The following is a 20,559-nucleotide window of genomic DNA, read 5'->3' as shown; positions in this document are numbered from 1 at the left end:
AATGAAAGGGTAATTACTTTTCCATTTCCCCACCCGATTTGCTTTATTTACCACAGAAAATGAACGAGCTCCAACCACCAGCGTTCACTGGCTGCTTGCTTTGCTACTGCAGTGGATAGATACAGTCTTCGGTACTCGAGGTGCTTCTGCGAATGAAAAATTATAGCCTCCTATTGTTGTGCATCGATTCAATGCCACCCAACCACCGTCCGTACGCACTCACTACCTGCGTTTTGGATTGGCTCTGTAACTACAATCGGTTAGGATGGTACAGGAAAAAAGGGTCCTTCCGAGCAATATCCTTTCTAGTGGAGAGTGCCCCGTTGTATAAACCGTCCCTGCGTATAGGGCGACGTTTTGGTCGTCGTTGTGTCTGCAAGTGAAGCAAAACGAAAAAAAGCTTCCCAATAGCTGTACACACTAACGTCGATTTTGTCGGTTGCATGCGTCATGCGTTCGAAAAAAGGCAAACGCATAAATTGTGAATGTTTATGCAAGGAAAGACAGTAAAGGTGTGGTCGTTCGGTGGAGCGAACGTTCGTTGTCGATGGACGTGAATGGTAAATTATATTTCTGGAGTATGCTAATTGCCCGAAGGGGAGAATTTGGGGAACTATCCTGGAAGGATTTGGAGCGTTGAAAGGGGTTTCATTTTCAACAGTCAAAATATTGGCTCAATATGCTGGGAAAAGAGAACTGTAGGTTTTGGTCTAAGGATAAGGTCTCACCTAAATTAATTAAAAGGCTTTCGGTGCAGTCTTCTATTCAAAAATGGTAGCTCCACACTCACTATGAAGCCTAACCAGGAAGAAACACCACTAGGAAACTTTTTGCTTTATTATGATGAACTCTATTCGTAAGAAGTAGCTCGTATCTTCTTTTGAAGTGCCGCACTCTTTAGGAATGTCTGTCTTCACAAGATAGTTGTGTCCTCATTAGGTACTTTTGGCGTCACTAGGTATCTCTACTCCGATTATCAGTTACCTTGATCATATTTATTCTCTTACTATGAAGCAACCAGGCAGAGATACCGTCACTAGGTACCTTAACCCTCACGAAGTAGTTCTAGGCTCACTATGATGCTCACTAGGCACATCTGTCCTCACTAGGTAGTTCTGCACTCACTAGGTAGCTCTGACCTCACCAGGTTGCTCTGCCCTCACTGGGTACCTCTCACACTAAGAGCTCCTTGCTAATTGTGTCTAGAGCTACTGTGACATTGAGGCATTAACTCTCAAAGTTGCAGAGCAGTTGCTTCCGCTACTTGCCACAGACTGTTCATAACAGATGACAATATCAGTAAAAGATGCTTCCATTTTTTTATTTCCGGCTGTTGGTAATAACCCTGCATTTTTTGAGGGTAACACACACGAAACCCACTGACAAACATTAATATTCCAAACGCGCACGGTGTTTACCGCGGAACGTGTCAGTCTGTTCGACGTTAAAGCATGTCCGAACATGGGAAATGTTAGCTCTGCGGTTCATCTTCATTTCTGTGGCTCCACTGTGGAGTGGTTGGGTAAACGCTAAACCAACGTGTTAGAAATTCGCTTGATTCATTTAGCCACACCGCCGATATATAATTTAATAAATTATCCCATCTTTCGGAGGTGGGATTACAGTCTGGTAGGCGGTCGAATGCCGGTCGCAAAAGTCCTCGAACAGGGGTCGAACCAATCCATAACTGCCAGTGACAGAAAGGTGTCCTTGTCGGTAGGGGTGCAGCAAAAGTTTCTGGTCCAACAAAAGGAGCAACAAAAAAACCCTAGAATGGAACCTTCCACGAGGGGTTGAAGCCAAACGTCCCCAAGCAGAAGAGAGTCTATGCTGGAACTAAATTTTGGGGGAGGAAAAATATTTCCCCCCCCCCCCCCCGGTTGCGAAAAACCCCTTTTTTCAAACGGTCGTTTAGCTTCGATTCAGGTTGTTCGATTGTTGATGGCATAAAGCACACACAGCGTGTGCAAGCGTGAACGTGCTGCCAGTTGGACACCATCGAAAGGACAGCCATGCTTTAATTCAATATCAATCATATTTTATCCGATTCGGTAGCATATGTGTCCCAACACAGTTTGAGAGGCGTTGCGTGCTTCAACAAAAAAGGGGTAACATTCCGACGATTGCTACAGGTACCGGCGGCGGACCCTCCCTGAAAATCAACCCCATTTGCGAGCAGCCGACGACATCTGGCCAGTAACGGAAACATCGCACTTTAAGACGCTCCTTTCGCTATCGCTCACCAATTCCGACACATAAGCCAAACATTGCTATGAATTTGATAAACGTCCTGTCATCGAGGGGGTTTTTCGCCGGGGGTTTTCCGATACCGACTCGGAGGGAAAAATATGAACAGCAAATTCAACGTGGAACTAATTCCAAACTTCTTCTCGCGGGGTTTGTCTTTTATCTTCCACTGCACAAGCGCACGGGAAACAGGTTGTCAGGATTTTGCTCCCCCATGGTTTTATCCGTGCGTTGTACGATTTGTACCTTCTCTATCCGAATTGCTCAACAGCCGGCGTAGGCCACGTTTGATGAAAATTCCCAATCCCACTCAAGGGCGCGTGACGCGTACGGCAGCTCGCGGGCAACAATTTCATTAGTACATTTTCCCCGGCGTTACACAGGTGCGACTTGTGCCGTGTGGTAAGTTTTCTAGCAAAAAAGAAACGGCCAGGAAAGGAAAGGAAAACTCAGGTAGGCTCTCGCTTTGCCGCCTTGATTGCCTTAGCCACTTTTCAGCTAACGCAAACGCGTGCCGAGGAGCTTTTTCCGTCGAAGAATTGGAAGGCTCCGATATACCGAGGACACTGCCGCATGCTGGTTCTTCGCCTTCTTTTGCTTCTCATTCATTAGATGCTGTTTCTTGGGCGCGTCGCTACGTGGCCGAAAGTTTTCGGCCGGCCGGAAGTGAAGTCTATTCGGCAAATGAATTATTTTCCCGGAACGCACTTCAAAAGCGGCGGCGTTCGCGCTGGCCGGCTCTGATAAAACGTGACAGGTATTATTATCGTGCGGAGGGGAAGAAGAAGGAGAGGGAAGGAAGAAGGAGTGGTGTGGAGGAGGTTTGGTTAATATAAATTGTTGAGATGAAGTTGAGAAGTGATAAGAAATGATGTATTTTGATGGCACAAATTAAAAACGCGCTGTTTATGCGATGGGCAATTATAGCGGCTCATAGTATCAGATGTAATCAACGTCCCACCGAAATATTAGCTTCACTAATGAGGTTTCATCAGGAACGTGAGCAGTTGGAATATAATTAATGAGAGAGAATTGTGAGATATTGTTTTAAATATATATGAGAAGCTTATTCATTTTGATGGTATAATGTGAAAGTATAGCGGTTCATAATAGTAAATGTAACCAACGTCCCACCAAATATTCTGTTCCAAAAAGGCCTTTATAGAGGTAAGAAATTGGATAAAGATTCTACATTTGCACAACAGAAAAATTGATTGCTTATTTTAACCTCTAATTCTTCCACAAATGGAATGTCACTAGAATCATTCCTCACCCGATACCCAATGCCCAATTGTCCGTGCTTGAGTTGCCATCAACTTAAACCCCACCAGTTCCATGACCCGTCCGGGTCGATTTCGAGGCCGCGAGCGCTATTGCCGCGTTTCAGTTATGCGGTGCGGACTTTCCAAGGTAACATTGGCCATAAAAATGCTCCGGCCCAGAATGCCAGAACATGCGCAGTGCCACGGTGAGCGGCTCTATTTCCCGTCCCCTTCCTGAAGTTGTTGTTGTGCGGCTGTCGCATTTTCCGTACGGAAGGAAATTTCTACACACTCGCCCAAGCACTAGGAGCAGTGAGGAAGCGATACTTTTACTTTCGTTTACGGTGGCCTTGCGCTTGCATGGTGTTGCTTGAGTTGTTTGATTTTTGCATACTTCCGGGCGGGAGGACGGCTTGCAGTCGGGCACGTTTTTACGGGCATATTTACGATGGCATAGAGAAGCACAACATGTCTTAAAAACAAGGTTGGTTAAAGGTTGGGAAGCAGCAGGGAGCACACAGTTTTCACTTGTTTAATATAAAGTGATACGACACAGGATAAAATGGAGCATTAATGTAATGAAATTGCATACTGCACGGGGGTTGTGAATACATTTTCCAGAATTTTGTACAATTAGCTTGATTGAAAAAACGGGAAACCGGAACCGCAAGCTTTATTCTCATATGCAATCTGCACAGTTCCAAGAACGCTGTACCGTTTGAGAATAATTAATGTACGCCGTTTTGGATACTAGTCGCTTGTAGCTGATGCTGCCATAATAGTGGAGTAATTAAATATCAATTTTCAAATTTAAGTATAATGATGCTGGGTTCCTCCGAATTTTTAATTTTAATTCGAAAATTCAATGGAAGTAATTCAGCGAATGGTATTTTAATGACAGCTTTCCATAATGACAGTGTGCAATATTTCCATTGTTTCTGGGAATGTTTCTGTGGGGTTCATCTGTCATTCAGTTTTGGTAGGTCATTCGTGTTGGCAGAAGTGTCAGATTCTAGTGGATGCAAGCATGAACATTCCTTTACATAAGCTTAACCGAATTGGAGTCGGTGATGTGTTCCGGTACGATTCCGTCTCCAAGACAGTCGTAGAAATCTTGAAGCGTAATCAGGATTCAGAACCACGATTCACAACTCGTCAGCCACTGATCGGCTCCAATCTGACATTCGGGGTAAGAATTGTCTCGAAAATTTTCTTCTCGAGAGCATAAGTAAAGATCGTTTTTTGACTTAGAAACTGTTGATTGGAAGACCGGAGCAGCCTATACTGATATGGATCTTTCGGTTGATGGAAGTATATTTTAACTTAACGTAAGTTTTCGCCATATTTGAAGGGTCCTAGTATTTATTCTTAATATTCTATCTTCTTTTATATCTCGTCCTGTTAAGAGTAAAGTTGCGGGACTATGACCATGTGGTCGATATCTACGACGCCCTGGATAGGGGTGAAATTGACTTGGGGATGATTGCGGAACCGATAGTAAATACCACTACGAACCGGATAGTAATCGTAAGGATGGAGTATGTAACCACTGTCCTCGTTAACTCCTCCATTCCGGTACGACATGCGGTCTCACACGTAATTCTTGCAGCCAACATCTTTACCTCCCGATGAATCACACGCATCATTCGGACACATTCTTCATGGACATATTTGCGCCCGATCTACGTCACACCATGGTAGGCTTTGTGATGCTCATCATCCTCCTGAATGCGATACTGACCCGTAAGCATGCACCGATCCGACATCTGCTATTTGTATACGAACTGCTCAGTGGAACTCGTGCCTATCCGAACGCGAACGAGTACGTCCCAAACCGAGCACTTCAACTGCTAATAGGAATAGTTCTCCAGGTCTTTAGCTGTGCTCTGGCGACTTTTCTGGTCGCTCAGCTATCCATCCCAATCCAGATACTCCCGGTGGCAAACGTCAACCATCTTGCCCAACTGCCCCACTACAAGGTGTGCATACCGATGCTGCGTAACCTTGTCCGACACATCCCGGCAATCGTGCAAGGTTCTTACGATGGGGACAGGCTAGACCAGACCTGTCAACACCTGGTACGGATGGGTGATGCGGAAAAGTTAGCCGATTATCTTTGCGATCGAGCAAATACCGTTGTTGTGCTGTCGAGTGATGCCGTCATGAATTCGATCTTTCACGAGGAAAAGCTACTGGAAAGGATGTGCGACATTGTGCCGATCGAACGGAAAATGATTGCCAATTTTCTGACAATGCCGTACAGTCCAAAGTTCCAGCATGTGGAGTTACTGAAGCAGTTGTGAGTATGTTGAGGGTTGGCCGAGTTTCAAGCTTTAACGCAATTCCCTTCATTTTGCCGTAGCTTAATTCAGGCACGTTCGACGGGTTTGCTGCAGAAACCTTACCGGTATCTGATTGGTTCCTGGAACCGGAACAATATACACAAGAAGAATCGTTGGGCGGACATTGAGCTGACCAGCTTGAAGATGCTGTTTATGGGGTATGGCACGGTCGGATGTTTTAGTTTGATTATGCTGGTGGTAGAAATATTGGTGGCAGGTATTTCTAAAGCCTGTCGACACTTGCGTAAACAAAAGAGAAACAATTGAGGCAACAAAACACGTGGCTGTAGAACGGTTTTCTCAATTAATAACATAACTTTAGGCGCTTAGTACGGCTTTATGTCTCGAAAGCGCCTAAAAGCATGCAATGCGCATAGCAAACGTCACTCAATATGCGGATTAATCGATTCCCGTTTGAATGTTGTTTAAAGTGCTCCCCCAAAAAACCAATATCAACTGTCAGTTTCCGCCGTGTCCTTGCCAGCTCCATTAGCGACGATCGTACATCCTTCACGTGGTAGCTTAATTTGTCTGATAACGAGCAATTAATAGCTCACGTGAAGCACCTATCGTACAGGGCGCGGGGGCTGGTCACGAAAACGATTGTCAAGTGTTTAAATCGATTTACGTTAATTGCTGCGCGCCAACCTTCAGCCACCCGTCCGCCATCGTCTTGTTGGAATCCCACTTTCCCGAGCTAATATCCAGTGTGGCGTGCGGAACTAGCACCAGGCAGCACAAAAAAGAGCAAACACCTTACAATAAAAGTACCAAACCAATGCTGGCGTTGCTGCTGCTGCTTCTACTACGCGTCTGTTAGCCATCCGTTTTACAAATATTGAGCACACAAAACAAAAAAATGGCGAAACAATCCTTATTGCCCCTTTCGTTCGGAGTGTACCGAGTTGGTGAGCCAGTTTGTGTGTGTGTGTTTGTGTGTGCCTCAAGCCTTGGAAGCTGTACGGAAGTATCGTTGGCTGGCCTGCATATAGACACCGGTCTCGGAGCTCGGGGCTTTCGTCCTGAGCGGCCCGAGCACGTCGGCGTTGGCTCCATTGTTCTTAGAAGCGATGGCGATCCGATTGTTTGTTTGGCTTTTCAGTTTGGTTTGGGTTTTTTTTTTAGTCTTCGTTTGCCATCGCTCGCTCGGGACGGATGGAAAATTTGCCAGGCCAGGCCTTTGCTACTCAGCCCGTTATTGTAGCTGTAGCCACAATATTTATCCTAGCGCGGTTCACAATGGACACCGAGTATTGTGAGGCGGAGCAAGTGTATGGGAAGAAAAAGAATTTGGAGAAAATTGTTTGAAGCACTTGAAACGTTTAGATTTTTAGTCGCGCACTTGTTTGCTTCCGCTTTTTTTCTCTCTTTTTACTTCCTCCTTTTGTTTTGTGCCTCTGGTGAACATTTTCCACAGTTTTTCGCTAACAGTGACATGGGACTTTAGATGCCAAAAAAAGGAAATACATTTAAGCAAGAAGTTCGTTGTTTTTGATACGAATTGTTTGCCTGCTAAACTATGCGTGAAGCATTTCGTCATTTTACGCAATAGCGAGAAATTGTGTTCGAATCGGAAAATATGTTTTTTTTTCGCGAAAAGCTTTAAGACAAAACGATCGGCTGAAAAAAGGGTTGCACTGTATGTTGGGTTTTTGTCTGCATCGAATTAAATGGTAGATGAAATAATTTTAAAACCTTTCTTGTTCCATTGGTCGTATGTGTAGAACAGCCTAAATGTATGCAATGAGCGTCACACCGATATTTCAAACAGTGGAATTCAAATTTTATTTTCCAATATTTGTGTCATACATTGCACTTCATAAACTGAATGTTTTATGTCTGTATTACTAAAAAAATTTGAATTAAAATATGTTTTCAATAGTACAGCAGCAAAAAAGAGCCGAAAATTCACCCGTGCGGTATAAATCCTCCAAAACAAAGGCCCTTGGTCCGCTTCTCCATCCGAGCCGGTTCTATACAACTTCTTCGAGGGGCATTTCTTACACCTCATTAGGTCGTGTGCATCGTTTACCGCCATAATTAACGCTTTATCCGCGCGAACACTGTGCGAGCTGTCGCCGTATTGTGTTTTCTTTGCTTACACGCTCAACTAAGGGCAAGACGTTATTAACAGCTGATTGCTCTCGCAAACAAGACACCAAGCTGGGTGGGGTTTTTTTTTGGCCAAGTGTCATGTCAATTTATTTGATAGCTCATTAATCTATCCTCAGCTCAAATGGGACCTTGTGCTTGTGATAAAAAAGAAAACCATATTTATTTCCCTGCTTTGCTTTATCATGGACACTTTTGCAAGACGTATGCACGAGAGCGTCATGTCATATCCGCATTCAACGGCTCATATCCGTCTGTCCGGAAATGGATCGTAAAATGCAGGAAAGGGCAACGCATTAAACAGTTAGTCCCGTTTCCTGCATTGTAATCGACCGTTTGGTGTTGCTTCCTGTTAGAACACTTAAAGTCTTTTGAGAAACTCTACCACCCTGACCCTGATGACTGTGGTTAAACCACAAGGGAGTTTCATATGAGCTGAACCACTGTATCAAGAGCAAGATTTACAAAGTGTTCAACGATAAATTTAAATTCTCCTGAGCAGCGTCATCAATTCGTTTGCAGCACACACCCGAGCAAAAGGTACCTTTAAAGTGCCGAAGGAAGCAAATTTCCCTTAACCGCATGGCGCGATTGCTTTAATGCCAACAAAACGATTCCAGTGCGGAAACACTCCATTTGCGCGAAGAGATCTGAAGCTGAAAGGAAGTATTATCGGATGTGGGCAACTAAAACCATGGCTACGGATATCGCGCGCTATCGATAGGAAGCTGCAGCAGGAAGCTGAACATTCGCCGATTGTACACGTTTTCTGGTTTTTCTCTTCTGTGCAGGAAAATTCCAGCGAGGTTTACTTTTATGTCTTCACCTGCTTAGCCGCTATTGCAGGCAGTAAGAAAATAATGGTCCTGAGCTTCGGGGGTTGAATTTTATTGCCCGCTCTCCAGCACCATCACCACCATCAGGAGGAGCCTGGTGGCTTTTATCGGGAAAAGTGGATTGGGCGATTCTAAAGGATGTTCGCTTTACAGCGCCACGTGAGACTGAAAATGAAGCTGCCAAGCTGGTCGAAGAGTTTTCGCTATCTACCATATCCACGGGAGGTCGTCCCAGGCACCCATATGCGTTGGTGTGAGGCATCCTGAATAACGCCAATATTCGGACGGTTCGCAATCCATCGCGAAACCATCGTTGCCCACGCACACAATTGAATGGATGAATTATGGCCCACTGGCCAATGATTGCCGATGCTGCCGAGAGCATTTCGGGGCATTATAATGCACAGTTCCACTTCACGGGGCTGAAAGCTTTCACAGCGATTCGCGATTAAACACAGAGTACGGGTCGATTTTCCAGAGTTTCTGAAAACCCTTTTTTGCTCACCGGGAAACTTGTTTTTCATGCAGCTGCAGCAGCTATTTGTTCCAATCAAACAGTTGATTGAGCCAACACAGAGCACAAGTATTTAATTAAGATTTCGCTCATCCACTCGCAGGGCAGGACACGGGACAGGTTGTTGGAACAATGGGTCCGAAGGGTTAAGGGGTTATCACACATGGCGAAGGTGAAGCACATTGAATGAGTTCGGGAATTTTCAGGGAAACTAATTTGAAACTCTACGTAATGGATGGTTTCCACCACCTACATTTGAGGTTAGGGTTTTATGGGAGGGCCAAGCGTTCTGTAAAGGTAAAGTTTGGTTTGAAAGGGTTTGACAACAAATACTGGAGTGTTCTGTTAGAAAACAAAATTGAAAATGAATTCTGTAGCCTGCATTCTCCGCCTGGTGCTACTAGGGAAGTTAGTTGCAGTGGAGGGATTTTATAGCACACTAACAGTCAAACTAGCAGCTTAAAGCTAAAAACTTTTTATATCACACGTTCTGACCTCAGAATAAATAATTCTTTGCTCTTTTAAATGTTGAAGTATCTCCTATAAAAGTTTAAAATACTTAAGAAACTTAATAGAACTGTCAATCTTTATTTTTTTATAGCAAGAATTTATAACATAGAATAACAATATGAAGACCAATAGCTAGGACTCTTACTGTCCAACGTTGAAACTGAAGACATTTTATGGCATACTATCGAATACTAAGGATTATTGCTGATGTACTAACTGTCAAATTGACAACACAAAAAAGTATTTTATAGCAAAACGGTGGAACTAAACTGGACAAACACACATACAAAGAAAAACTTTTAGTACACTTACTGTCAACTCAACTAACTTATCTTAAGTCTAAGAATAGATTTATATAGACCATTTGTGGTACACTCATTATCAATTGTTGGAACTATAAACTTTTTATAGCACACTCACTGATACTAAGAACTGCTGCTGATAAACTAACTCTCCTTCTTTGAAACCAATTTCTTTTCTGAGTATACTAATAACAGATTGTATTGTACTAACTGTCATTCTTATATCAAGTGTCATAGAACAAATCATAGCATCTGAATTATCCCTGCCTTCACAGAAGACAATTCCTCTGCATTATTTAAACTTATTTGACAGTTCCAAATCCATACAATTGCCAAAGTGTCCAGAGGACGTTTCTTTTCTCTCGCTTGTGTTAATTTTCTTTTGGCAATCTATTTGCGTCGCTTCATTCAGCTTCATAACATGGCTTTGATCTATAAGCGCATCAAAGTCCTTTCGCCGATGAATCACAGATGATTGGTGGAATTTCCGTTCACGCTTCTCCTAGCCTTCATGACGCTTTCGCCCAAATTCGAAAGAGTCGTCCAGCAAAGAAAGCAAAAGCTATGATTCTTATGAACGAAATGCCACACAGAAATACACACAAATCACATCGCACGGGATTGTGCTTTTATTAACTTTGTGCCGGTGCCAGAGCAACGAAGAAATGAAATGTTATGCTTGCAGAGAGCGTGGTCGCTTGGTCGGGCTCTGTCCTTATGTCCACGCGGTTGGACGACAGCTGGACAGTAAGAAGAATATACTGCGTGCAGCGGTAGTGTCGGGCATCCTTCGAAGAATTCGCACCACTTGCCAACAAGAATCTGCCGCTCACCCACCCAAAAACAGAGTCAGAAGTCGCTAAGCTTAGATTTACCGGTAGAGGGCAAATCTTTGTGGATTTCGTTGCACAATGTAATGGAACGTGGCTTTCTTTTTTGTCTTCCTTTGCTATTTTGAAGACAACTCACTTGGCTCCAAGTCAACGAAGTTCTATTTTCATCTGTCGCAGACAAAAAAACGGGTCCAAGAGATTGTCCCCAAAATCCGTTCCAGTGCGATAAACTTCCTTTTCGGGGGGATGGGCGGGCGAAACTTGACACATTTCGGCGAAAGGAATTATCAACACCTTGTTTCTTGTAGCGATGTGTAGTGGTAGCCCTCTCGGCAGGCTGGTGCTATAGTTTTATTGACTTATTCACATACCTACAGTGCTACAATGGCATCCAGCTCATGAAGACTGGTGGTTGCGAGCTCATGAAAACTAAGCTTCTTTTGTTTTTACCGGGAATACCTTCGCCTGGGCCATTCTCAGCATGGGAATGTCCCACACACGGCTGTGGGATAGTCGCTCGCTGTCGGAAAAAGCTTTTCCCGAGTTGTTTTTACCCGTCCGGGGGTATTTGCTATGTGCAGCATGCACGCACAAAATCACATCCACCCGTTTGTGGCATACATTTGCACGAACACTGCGCAACAGCCCTTTCCGGACGGACGAGCCTGGCCACCATAAACCACGGACGAACGCCAAAGAAAACAAAAGTTAGTTAGTGAACAAATAGGAAAAAAAGTTATTGTACACAAATGGGGGGGGGGGGGGGAATTTTCTCTCGCAACATGAGCTACTCGCAGAACATTCGCCCAGCCACCCTTTCCAGCTCCGGTGGGGTTGTGGTTTTGTGCTCAAACAAACACGGTACGGAACGATGGACTGGCATCGGTTAAATGGGTGGGAAATATTTAGCACATGGTTTTTCGGGTGAACCTGTCGGTGTGTTTGGTTTATGTGCTGTGCCTACGGATGCAGATGCAAACTGCATCTCGCTTTATGGACACGCACACACACACATTTGTGTATGGCTGCGTCGCCTGGTGTGGTGGATCCACGGTACAGTTGTATGGTTTATTGGAGATTGTATTTAAAGCCCCTCCAAACACGTGAAAACGTGCGCTCTATTATGAAAGTATTTTTTATTGTTTCATAATGCCACGCTGAATGCATTTAATATCGTGTATCGCACGCCACGGTGAGATGTATTAAGTTATTGAAAACCAAAATACATGGAGAAGATGTGGATGTGTGGTTGAATTATAGTTTTACTTAAATTGTTCCACGAATAATTTAATTTAGTTATAATTGTTGTTGCTTGTTTGGCTTGTGTTGATTCGATTTCTAAGAAGCAATTCATTCAATTATCATGTTGTCCTTTATAGTTTTCTGACGGAAAGTTCTCTAAAAAACTTTGTCGAATCAAACGGAAATGATATTGATACTGGGAGTTCGTGTTTGACCCACGAAAATCTTAGCTATCGCAAATAAAAATTTTGAAACTGTAGTTTATATTTAAGAAAAATGTATGATAACTGGGTTTAATTGATATGAACCAAATTATAAAAAGTGTTTGCTATTTTAACAGACTTGCAATCTAGCTATGGATGAAATGACGCCCAGAAGACCAGAAATTGGCAGGCTAAGATCTCTCGTGATTGTATAGATAAAGAAGCAGAAGAAGAATAAGAAGAAGGAAATTGACAGCAGCAGAACAGCGAATCTAAATATTGTTTGATAGATTGAATTAAAAAATCACGGCTGTTTAACCTTTTTTTTCTCTTTCCAATTCTTCTTTGAGTGTTCAAGAATAACGATCTCAATATAAATTTAAAAGTCGCCGACGAACACAACCTGTAACTTGATAGCCTAATCCTACATTTTGTATTTATTGCAAAGTCTAGGCAACTATTTAAATTAACTTTAATTTTTTTGGTCGTGTTTTTAGATATAAAGCTATATATTTTATTTAAATTTTCAGTATTTAGGCTTGAGGTACAAAATTTCAGGGCAGAAAATTCATGGATCGAACAAAAGGGCTTAATTCGAATTTTAAACTCTAGGATTTTGTTTATTGTAGTGCAATTCCTGACCAAAATACCGATTTGCCATTTTCGACACGATTTCTCTAACAAACGAGTTTAGCAATAGGCGCTGCATGTATTTTAAAAATCCGTTCCTAATCAACTGCTTTACGTTGTGTTTACCAATTTGACTTTAATTGGATTTCTCTATCAGCATAATTGATTCGCAAAAAAAAAGCAACTATGCCTCACATCAAACAGCTCACTCCCGTGTCTGCTGGCAGCGTGCCGTAAAGGTCAATGTTAAGCGACTAATAGAGTGTAATCCCTGGCGGATGATAAGTTATGCAAAGGATTTAATCTTCCACCTTACCCGCCACGTGTCTGGGGACCTACCGTACCAGAAAGCGGGTGAACCCATCGATTGCAGATTGCGAAATTTGCATAACAATAAGGCAACACACATCACACACAGCTTCAGCAAACCGTGGCAATATCTCAATTATCGACCATTTATCCACTCTGTTTGTTGCACAGTTGGATAGGTTACGGTACGTGTGCTCGCTATGCAAGAGCAGGGTGCAATGTACCGTTTCGGCTGGAAGCGTAAACTGACCGTACACGGAAGGATGCCGAAGCGTTGATTGCTAATTTGTAACAACTAGTCGTAACGTAATCACGTGCCAACAGCATTATCCCGATCGTACGGACGAATAACTGCCCGGCGTACATTCACACACGTTCCAACGTCCACGGGTTCGGGAAAATGAAGCATATCCGCCTTTTTGGCGTCATTTTTCGAATGTTTTTATTCGGGAGACGGTTTTTTTCTGCTATGAAGTTATGACGGAAAGCAGTTAGCTTTTCCACGGTCATATTTCGTGCTCGATTTAATTCAATTTTATGCACCTTCACGGATCGGATGACACATTCCCTTCCTTGCTTTGTTTACCGAACTGTTTGTCTGGAATCAGGGGTCGTTCAGGGTGGGGAGAAATTATGATTTCCTGGGTCCTGGTAATATTCTTCCCAGGAGAGAATGTTAACACGTGCTCGAGCTTGTCAGTTGATGGGGAGATTATACAGGGATAATGAAATAGCTGTTTCAACCAGTGTCAACGAAAGCAACAAACGGTGCGTCAATCAGTAGGAAAGGTCAGTGAACACAGTGAAAGCCTTTAGATTGTGTTAAAGTCACGTCCAGTAAGCTCTTAATTAGCAAGTCTAGGAAATTGTTGTGAGAACAAATTGATTTTAAATTGACATGTAATTTTAAATGGTCGTCATGTAATTAAGATCTCAGAGTTAAGACTTAGTGTAAAATCAAGTCAAACAAGGAGGAGTAAAGTAAATGAGTGACTCAGGATAATTAAATCATTTTTATGTCATAAAATGTTTGAAATTTTGAAACATTTTTTGAAAATTTTGAATGCAGAGCCCAGGGTCTTCAAGTTGTCCAAGAGACTTCGTCGTTCAATAGGATTCGTCACCGAAGAGGCCTCATCCAGCAAGAGATTTTGTAGTTGGAGAGAACTCGTCGTCTAAGGAACCTATTCTACCAAGGGACCTGCTAGTTATAGAGATCTCATCTTTCCAGATTCATCCAGCAAGAGACCTTTTAGTGGTACAAAACTCGTCGCCCAAGGAACATAGTCTATCAAGAGACTTCCTAGCTAAAGAGCTCTCGGCTTTCTAGACTCATTCACCAAGATGTCGTCTAGGGAACCTTGTCTACCAAGAGTCCTCCTTGTCAAAGAGATTTTGTCTTTCTAGATTCATCCACCAAGCGACCTTTTAGTTGAAGAGGCGTTACCGTCTAAGGAACCTAGTCTACCTAGAGATCTGCTAATCAAAGAGGTCTTGTGTTTCTAGGGCCATCCTCCAAGAAACCTTCTAGTTGTAGAGACTTCATCGTCCAGGGAACCTAGTCTACCAAGAGTCCTCCTAGTTAAAGAGGTCCTGTTCCTCTAGATTCATCCACCAAGAGACCTTTTAGTTAAAGAGGCCTTGTCGTCTAAGTAACCTAGTCAACCAACAGATCTCCTTGTCAAAGAGATCTCGTCTTTCTAGACTCATTCTCACCGCCCTAGTAAACTAGTCAACCACGAGATCTCCTAGTTGAACAGGTCTCGTTGTCCTCGAAACGTCGTCTACCTCGCTTTCTTGTCGTCCAAGGGTCCTCATCTTTCATGGGCCTTTTACAAAGTCCGCGGAGTACAATACGGTCTAAGAGTCATTCTTCGAATCATTCCTACGCCAGGTCGAACCGCGACAGGACCGGTATAGATATCAACAACATCGTTTTATCAAGAGTAAAACAGCTGAAAGTTAAATCCTTTCAGGCAAGGTTAAAAACTTCCGCACGACAGCGGGTACATAGTAAAAATATGTGACAGATTACAAAATTTATAATGCATGCATGGGCATTTTTGCGTCCCTCCCTAACGGCCCGTAAAACCCCGAAAAGTTCAATCGCAAACAGATTTCTTCACCGTACAACCATCATAAATTCAAACACACAAATCTCGACACCCACCGCCATCCGCATTGAAAAGCCCTCACGGGCGCACGGAAGAAACTGCGACCGGGAATGGTTTTAAAAGCCTTCCAAAACCCAACGCCACAGCCTATAAATAATTTTCAAAACAGTGTGAAAGATAAAGTACTGCCACGACGCACTGGTTGTTCGTAGAACCGTTGTCCCCTTATGGGACAAGCTTCAGGAAAACTGAAGAAGTGCGTGCGAGTGTGTCTGCCAGCCTGTTGAAAGAAGCTGCCATTTCCGTGCTGTCGGGCGTGAAGAATTAATTCCCTGACGCGCGCGCCGACGACGTTCGGCCCTTTTTTTCGGCATACAGCCGTGCCGGAAGTGTGAAAGAAACTGGGACCAATAATCTCGTCTTCGACGTCGTCATAAATCAACCAACTGAGACTGTGTCTACTGTGTCCAACGCTCATGGGAAACCCGGCATAGGGATAGATAACGCAGGCCTAGGGTACGGCCCTTTTTTCTCCCTTACTTCCGCCGCGACCTCCTTTTAGGTGCAATTGATCCGTTTTTGGCTGTTTGAAGTTAAAGTGCGCCGCGGAATAAAAGTTAATTGTTGCTTGGCAACACTCTCTCGCATCTCCCGTTTGGTGCGTTATGGGCGAAGGGTTGTAAATCGGTCACGGGTCTCATTCAAGCCACCGAAATGGGATCATTAACGCTTTGAACGGGGAATGAACCGGGCGCATTTCCGGAATTGCATCTTCGAACGGTGCTCTGGTCCGCTCGGTAATGAGCTTAAAAGTGGCAGTCATTTTATTTAAAAGGGTCTAAAGAGTTTTAATAAATCTACTGACTCTCGTTGTATTTTTGGGGAATGTTTTGGGGGGATTATTAAGTGATCCTTAGCTATTCCATCAAACACATACGGTTGTCATTGTGGTCGATACGCTTCAACTAAGATCGCTTTATACCAAACAGACCGAATTCTTTACAAGCGTCTTCCCATTTGATTATTGCCACAACCAATTTGCTGCCCAGCATAATATCGTTTCTCATAAAGGTAATAAATTGTGAACTTTTCGTTTCGGAAATGTGTGTACACACAGGAAAAGATGAAGAAAGTAAGAAAGCAAAAAACAAACATGTTGGCGCCGCCGTTCTTCTGCCTGTTTAACATTCGTTGCTTTCTGACTTTCACAACTCGCGTTTGTTCTACTCCGTGTCCTTGCCCAATCTACGAGCAGCGAGCAGCGGAAAATATGAACTTATTTATGGCACAATTTTATGTGACTTTTGGGTGTTTGTTTTTTTTTGTGCCGGTTCGTGATCGTACCGTACCCATCAAATTACGCTTGTTCCATAAATTAAATCCCACACAAGTGTTAATATGTGGGAAGCAAGCACAGGACCGTACCACACGATACCCTGTTGACGCACGTTATGCGTTACGCGAACAGTTACGGCGATCACAATGGCACGATGGCTTAAGTTTATGACCGTCCGCGAATGTAATTACGTCGGTGTGTGTATAAATTCTGCAAACCAGGAAGATTGGTTGCGTGTGTCCATTACGTTTGAAAGAAATGTTTAAAAGTTATGCTTTGCTGTCCGTGGGTTTTGTCTGTTTGGAATGTGAAAATGACATAGGGCAGGCCCTTTTGACCTGACCTGACATTTGAAAAGTTCTTCCAAACCTGCTTCTTACTGCTCTGGCCTTCTAATTTAAAAGGAGCAACAGAGTCTCCAAATTTATGTCGGTCCAGCAATTCGGCTTCCTCATCGCTCAAGGGAACGTCCCAGAAACGTTTGGGTTCCTACCGGACATTAGTTTTCAACGATTATGCAGCTTCAAGATGCATTATTATATCTGGAGAAATTTATGATCAAGAAAGTCGAAAGCTATAATTAGACCGCGTTCTCGTGGACCATTCTAATTGGTGCCTTTTACTGTCAGGCGACGCCTCAAGAAATCGACCTCAACGCAGCGGTTTTGGAAATATGTTCTTCCCTTTAATTATGCAACTGCAGTTCGGCGGTCCTCAATGTCTGTCCCATTGTTTCGCTCGAATCGAACCTTTCACCTATTGGCAGATGCCAACAGGCAAACGACAGACACGTTCACGCTCCGAATCTTGTCTATATAAACCTGCCTTTGCCGTCATCCTGGAATTCATTTGCTGTTGCTCATCTCTCTCTCTCTCTCCTTTCTCGGTCTCGTGCACTTGCAGGTGTTCCGGGAAGAACCACTGCAGCTTCATCTTCTCGCAGGATCACCCGTTCGCCGTCGTCTGGAAGGAAGGCACGGTGCGCATCAAGTACATCTGCATGGACGGTAAGTCACGTCGCATTTGAATAGTTAATTCCGGGGGCGCCACATTTCGCCGGGACCGTGCCGGGTTCGGTATAATTTGCTTTCCCATCCGACGACCGTGCTGTGAGTGTGTGTGTGTCTGTATCCGTTGCTATAATTTATGCGTAAATAGATAATGGGTCAAAAGGTTGTCATTATCGTTCGGGGTTCTGAAACGTGGGATGCCAGGGAGATCGGTTTGAATTTATGCGAGAGAGTTTTGTTTTATGATGCAGAAAGGATAATAGTTTCCCGTGTTGTTTATAAACATTTGCCTATCATTTACGTAGGAGGAGAGTGTAGTAATAGAGGATTTTCTTGGAAGTTTTTTTTTCGATTTGAATAAATTACTTATTTTTACTCTCTTTTATAGCAGACATTGAGTAGGGCCTTTTTATAGGCGCAATCTGCTATAATTTATTTTATTTTCACTTAGTAAAACTATAAAAGATACCATAAAACAATAACAATAACATTTTTGGTAACTATAAAAAATTACCAGTGATGCTATAAAAACGGCGGCTAAGTAAATTATACCAAACGGGGATAGAATTTTTGACAGAGCTAAATTATGCTGCCTGTTCATGCAAGAAATAACACCGTATCGATAGTGTCAATTTGCATTTGATTGATCAAATACTCCAATCTAATCGATCGGATCGTTTTGCCGAATGCCGTTTAGTCAGCCAGAAGCAAAACAAACCGTTGTTGTTTGGCGATTGTTTTTATAGCACTCCGCATCGAAACCTCGGCTGTGTCTCGCACCATCTGCAACATTTTGGTACGCATGCGAACCATCCATGTCCCACGTTTGTCCTTGTTAATGCTAATTCCATCCATTAGGCAGACAGTGGCGCTCAGCAGAAGGCAGGGAGGGAACATTCGGTGGAATGTTCAAGGTCGTTCGGGTGATCTTGGTAGGCTAGAACGTTGCCACATGTTTGGATGTCCTTTTTTGCTGACGCCACCGTGTCTGAAAGTGGTTTGGTCACGATTCGCTTGAGGGTGAATCTTCCACCATAATAGCGCGAACGACCGGTGTGCCGGGTGGTGCCGGTTGTAACGACGCGATTTCTTTTTCGCCGTCGAAAAAAAAGCCCCCCGGCGATGGCGACGATAGAGTCAGGGACATCCTACGGAGTTTGTGAAGGAGTCGATTGCGAAGGACTTCTCCTAGCTGTTTTCCTAGCCAAGGGATGGAATGTGTTTGATGGTGGTTTATGCGTGTCAATGTTTATAGGAGCCGCTAGAGAGCCGATTGCGCCTAGAGCGTTAATGGATCGGAGATTTTGTGAGGCGTGCTAATGGCGATTGGAGTGGGTTGGATATGTGGTCGCGCTGGATAAGGTTAGGGTCGTTTATCATACGGTCTGGAAGTGTGTAGTAAATGTTGCGCACAAGGGTAGAAGCTTGTTACAGTTATTTCTTTCGCTTATCGTTATCGTAATTGAATTTGTGGTTCAAAAACCTCATAATAAACTTTAAAAATCCATAGACTATTCAATAGTCCTCACTGCGATTTGAGCTAGATTTGTAACAAGTTAAAGAAAACAACACATTGTTTATCACATCGTAAAGGAAAATGGTTATGGAGCTCCATCCGGCGGTGGTGTTCAATCCTTTCGAGCGCCCTCCTTTCACCAACGTCCGGTGTAATCCACTTAAGGAAGATGGAAATGGATTTGTTCGACGTGAACTACTTACATCGCAAACCTTATCGTCAAGCTCAACTGCGGGAAAAGAGAAATCGAAAAAAGGCGCCCAATATGATACAGGCGTACATCATCGACATTTCAGCCTGGCGTCGGCCCAAGGATTACGATGAGTTCCGAGTTAGGTCGTCTGGCGCTGCTGCTGCAAGCGTGAACACATTAATGCCATAAAAACGGGACTATCGCTGATTGGCCATTTTGCCGCAACGATTGCGACGTGAGCGAGCGTGACCGAGGTGAAGGTTTGGTTTTTTTTGGGCTGGACGTTAGTAGTGGCTGATGATGTAATGTCGGTGTGTCCTGGCGAGTCTAGTATCGAGTTGCCAAAATCCGCATGATGAGCAAAGGAGCAGAAGCGCCTCGTTATGGCGTGTTGTTGTCGGTCGTGAAAGTTTCGCTTGATGTGCGTCAGATTTCGCGTAAATCGTTTTTATGAGGTCATCCTGAGGACGGACGTTGTGACCCGCTAATTGAGAGCCAGGCATGCCCTTCCAAACAAACATTCCAAACTTGAGAAGGATTCCAGTGCCTCGGGGGAGTCATTCCGCACCTGCTTAAGCTAATGCTCTTGTCTGTACTCTGTTTGCCATAAAGCAGACAAAGTCATTAAAATGAAGTCTCCAATCTCTTGAGGTTCGATTTGAGGTTCACGAGGGGGCAGATAGCGAGCTTTGTGTTGAGATATCCTCCTGAAATCCCCCCCCCCTTAGCAAACAACAAACACTGTCTCTAATACGAAGTGGCAAACAATTTTGCCTGGAGACTAACTTTTACTCAAGAACTCCTGGCGGCTGCTGCTGCGGTGCGGGCGTCTGGAAAGTTTTCGAATCGAAACTGGGGTGAACTTTGCACCCGAATAGGACGCTGCATTACGAGCACTTATGGCACGTTTGCACGAAATTTAACTGAGGCATTGAGGTGAGAACCTGGGCTAGCGAGATTGCCCGCCAGGCCGCAGAATGTCCTCCAATTAAACATTATCACGGTGGAAGTAATCTTTTCGTGCCGTTTGTTTGCGAAAATCAAAACT

The 20,559-nt window shown here is 43.8% G+C and overlaps 1 protein-coding gene across 3 annotated transcripts in view; it reads left to right on the top strand.

The window, feature by feature from the left end:
• The window catches only part of LOC118513670, a 76,896-nt gene that overhangs the window by 24,096 nt on the left and 32,241 nt on the right, over positions 1–20,559 (top strand). For all 3 annotated transcript variants that reach the window (XM_036059773.1, XM_036059772.1, XM_036059771.1), the window contains exon 4: positions 17,696–17,799. In XM_036059773.1, coding sequence (XP_035915666.1) covers positions 17,696–17,799 — 104 coding nt within the window. The remainder of the gene's footprint in view (positions 1–17,695; positions 17,800–20,559) is intronic.

The sequence above is a fragment of the Anopheles stephensi genome, chromosome 3 (genome assembly GCF_013141755.1).
Source record: "Anopheles stephensi strain Indian chromosome 3, UCI_ANSTEP_V1.0, whole genome shotgun sequence".
Taxonomy (NCBI): Eukaryota; Metazoa; Arthropoda; class Insecta; order Diptera; family Culicidae; genus Anopheles; species Anopheles stephensi.
The sequence above is the reverse complement of the archived record's forward strand: the minus strand, read 5'-3'. Positions and strand labels throughout refer to the sequence as shown.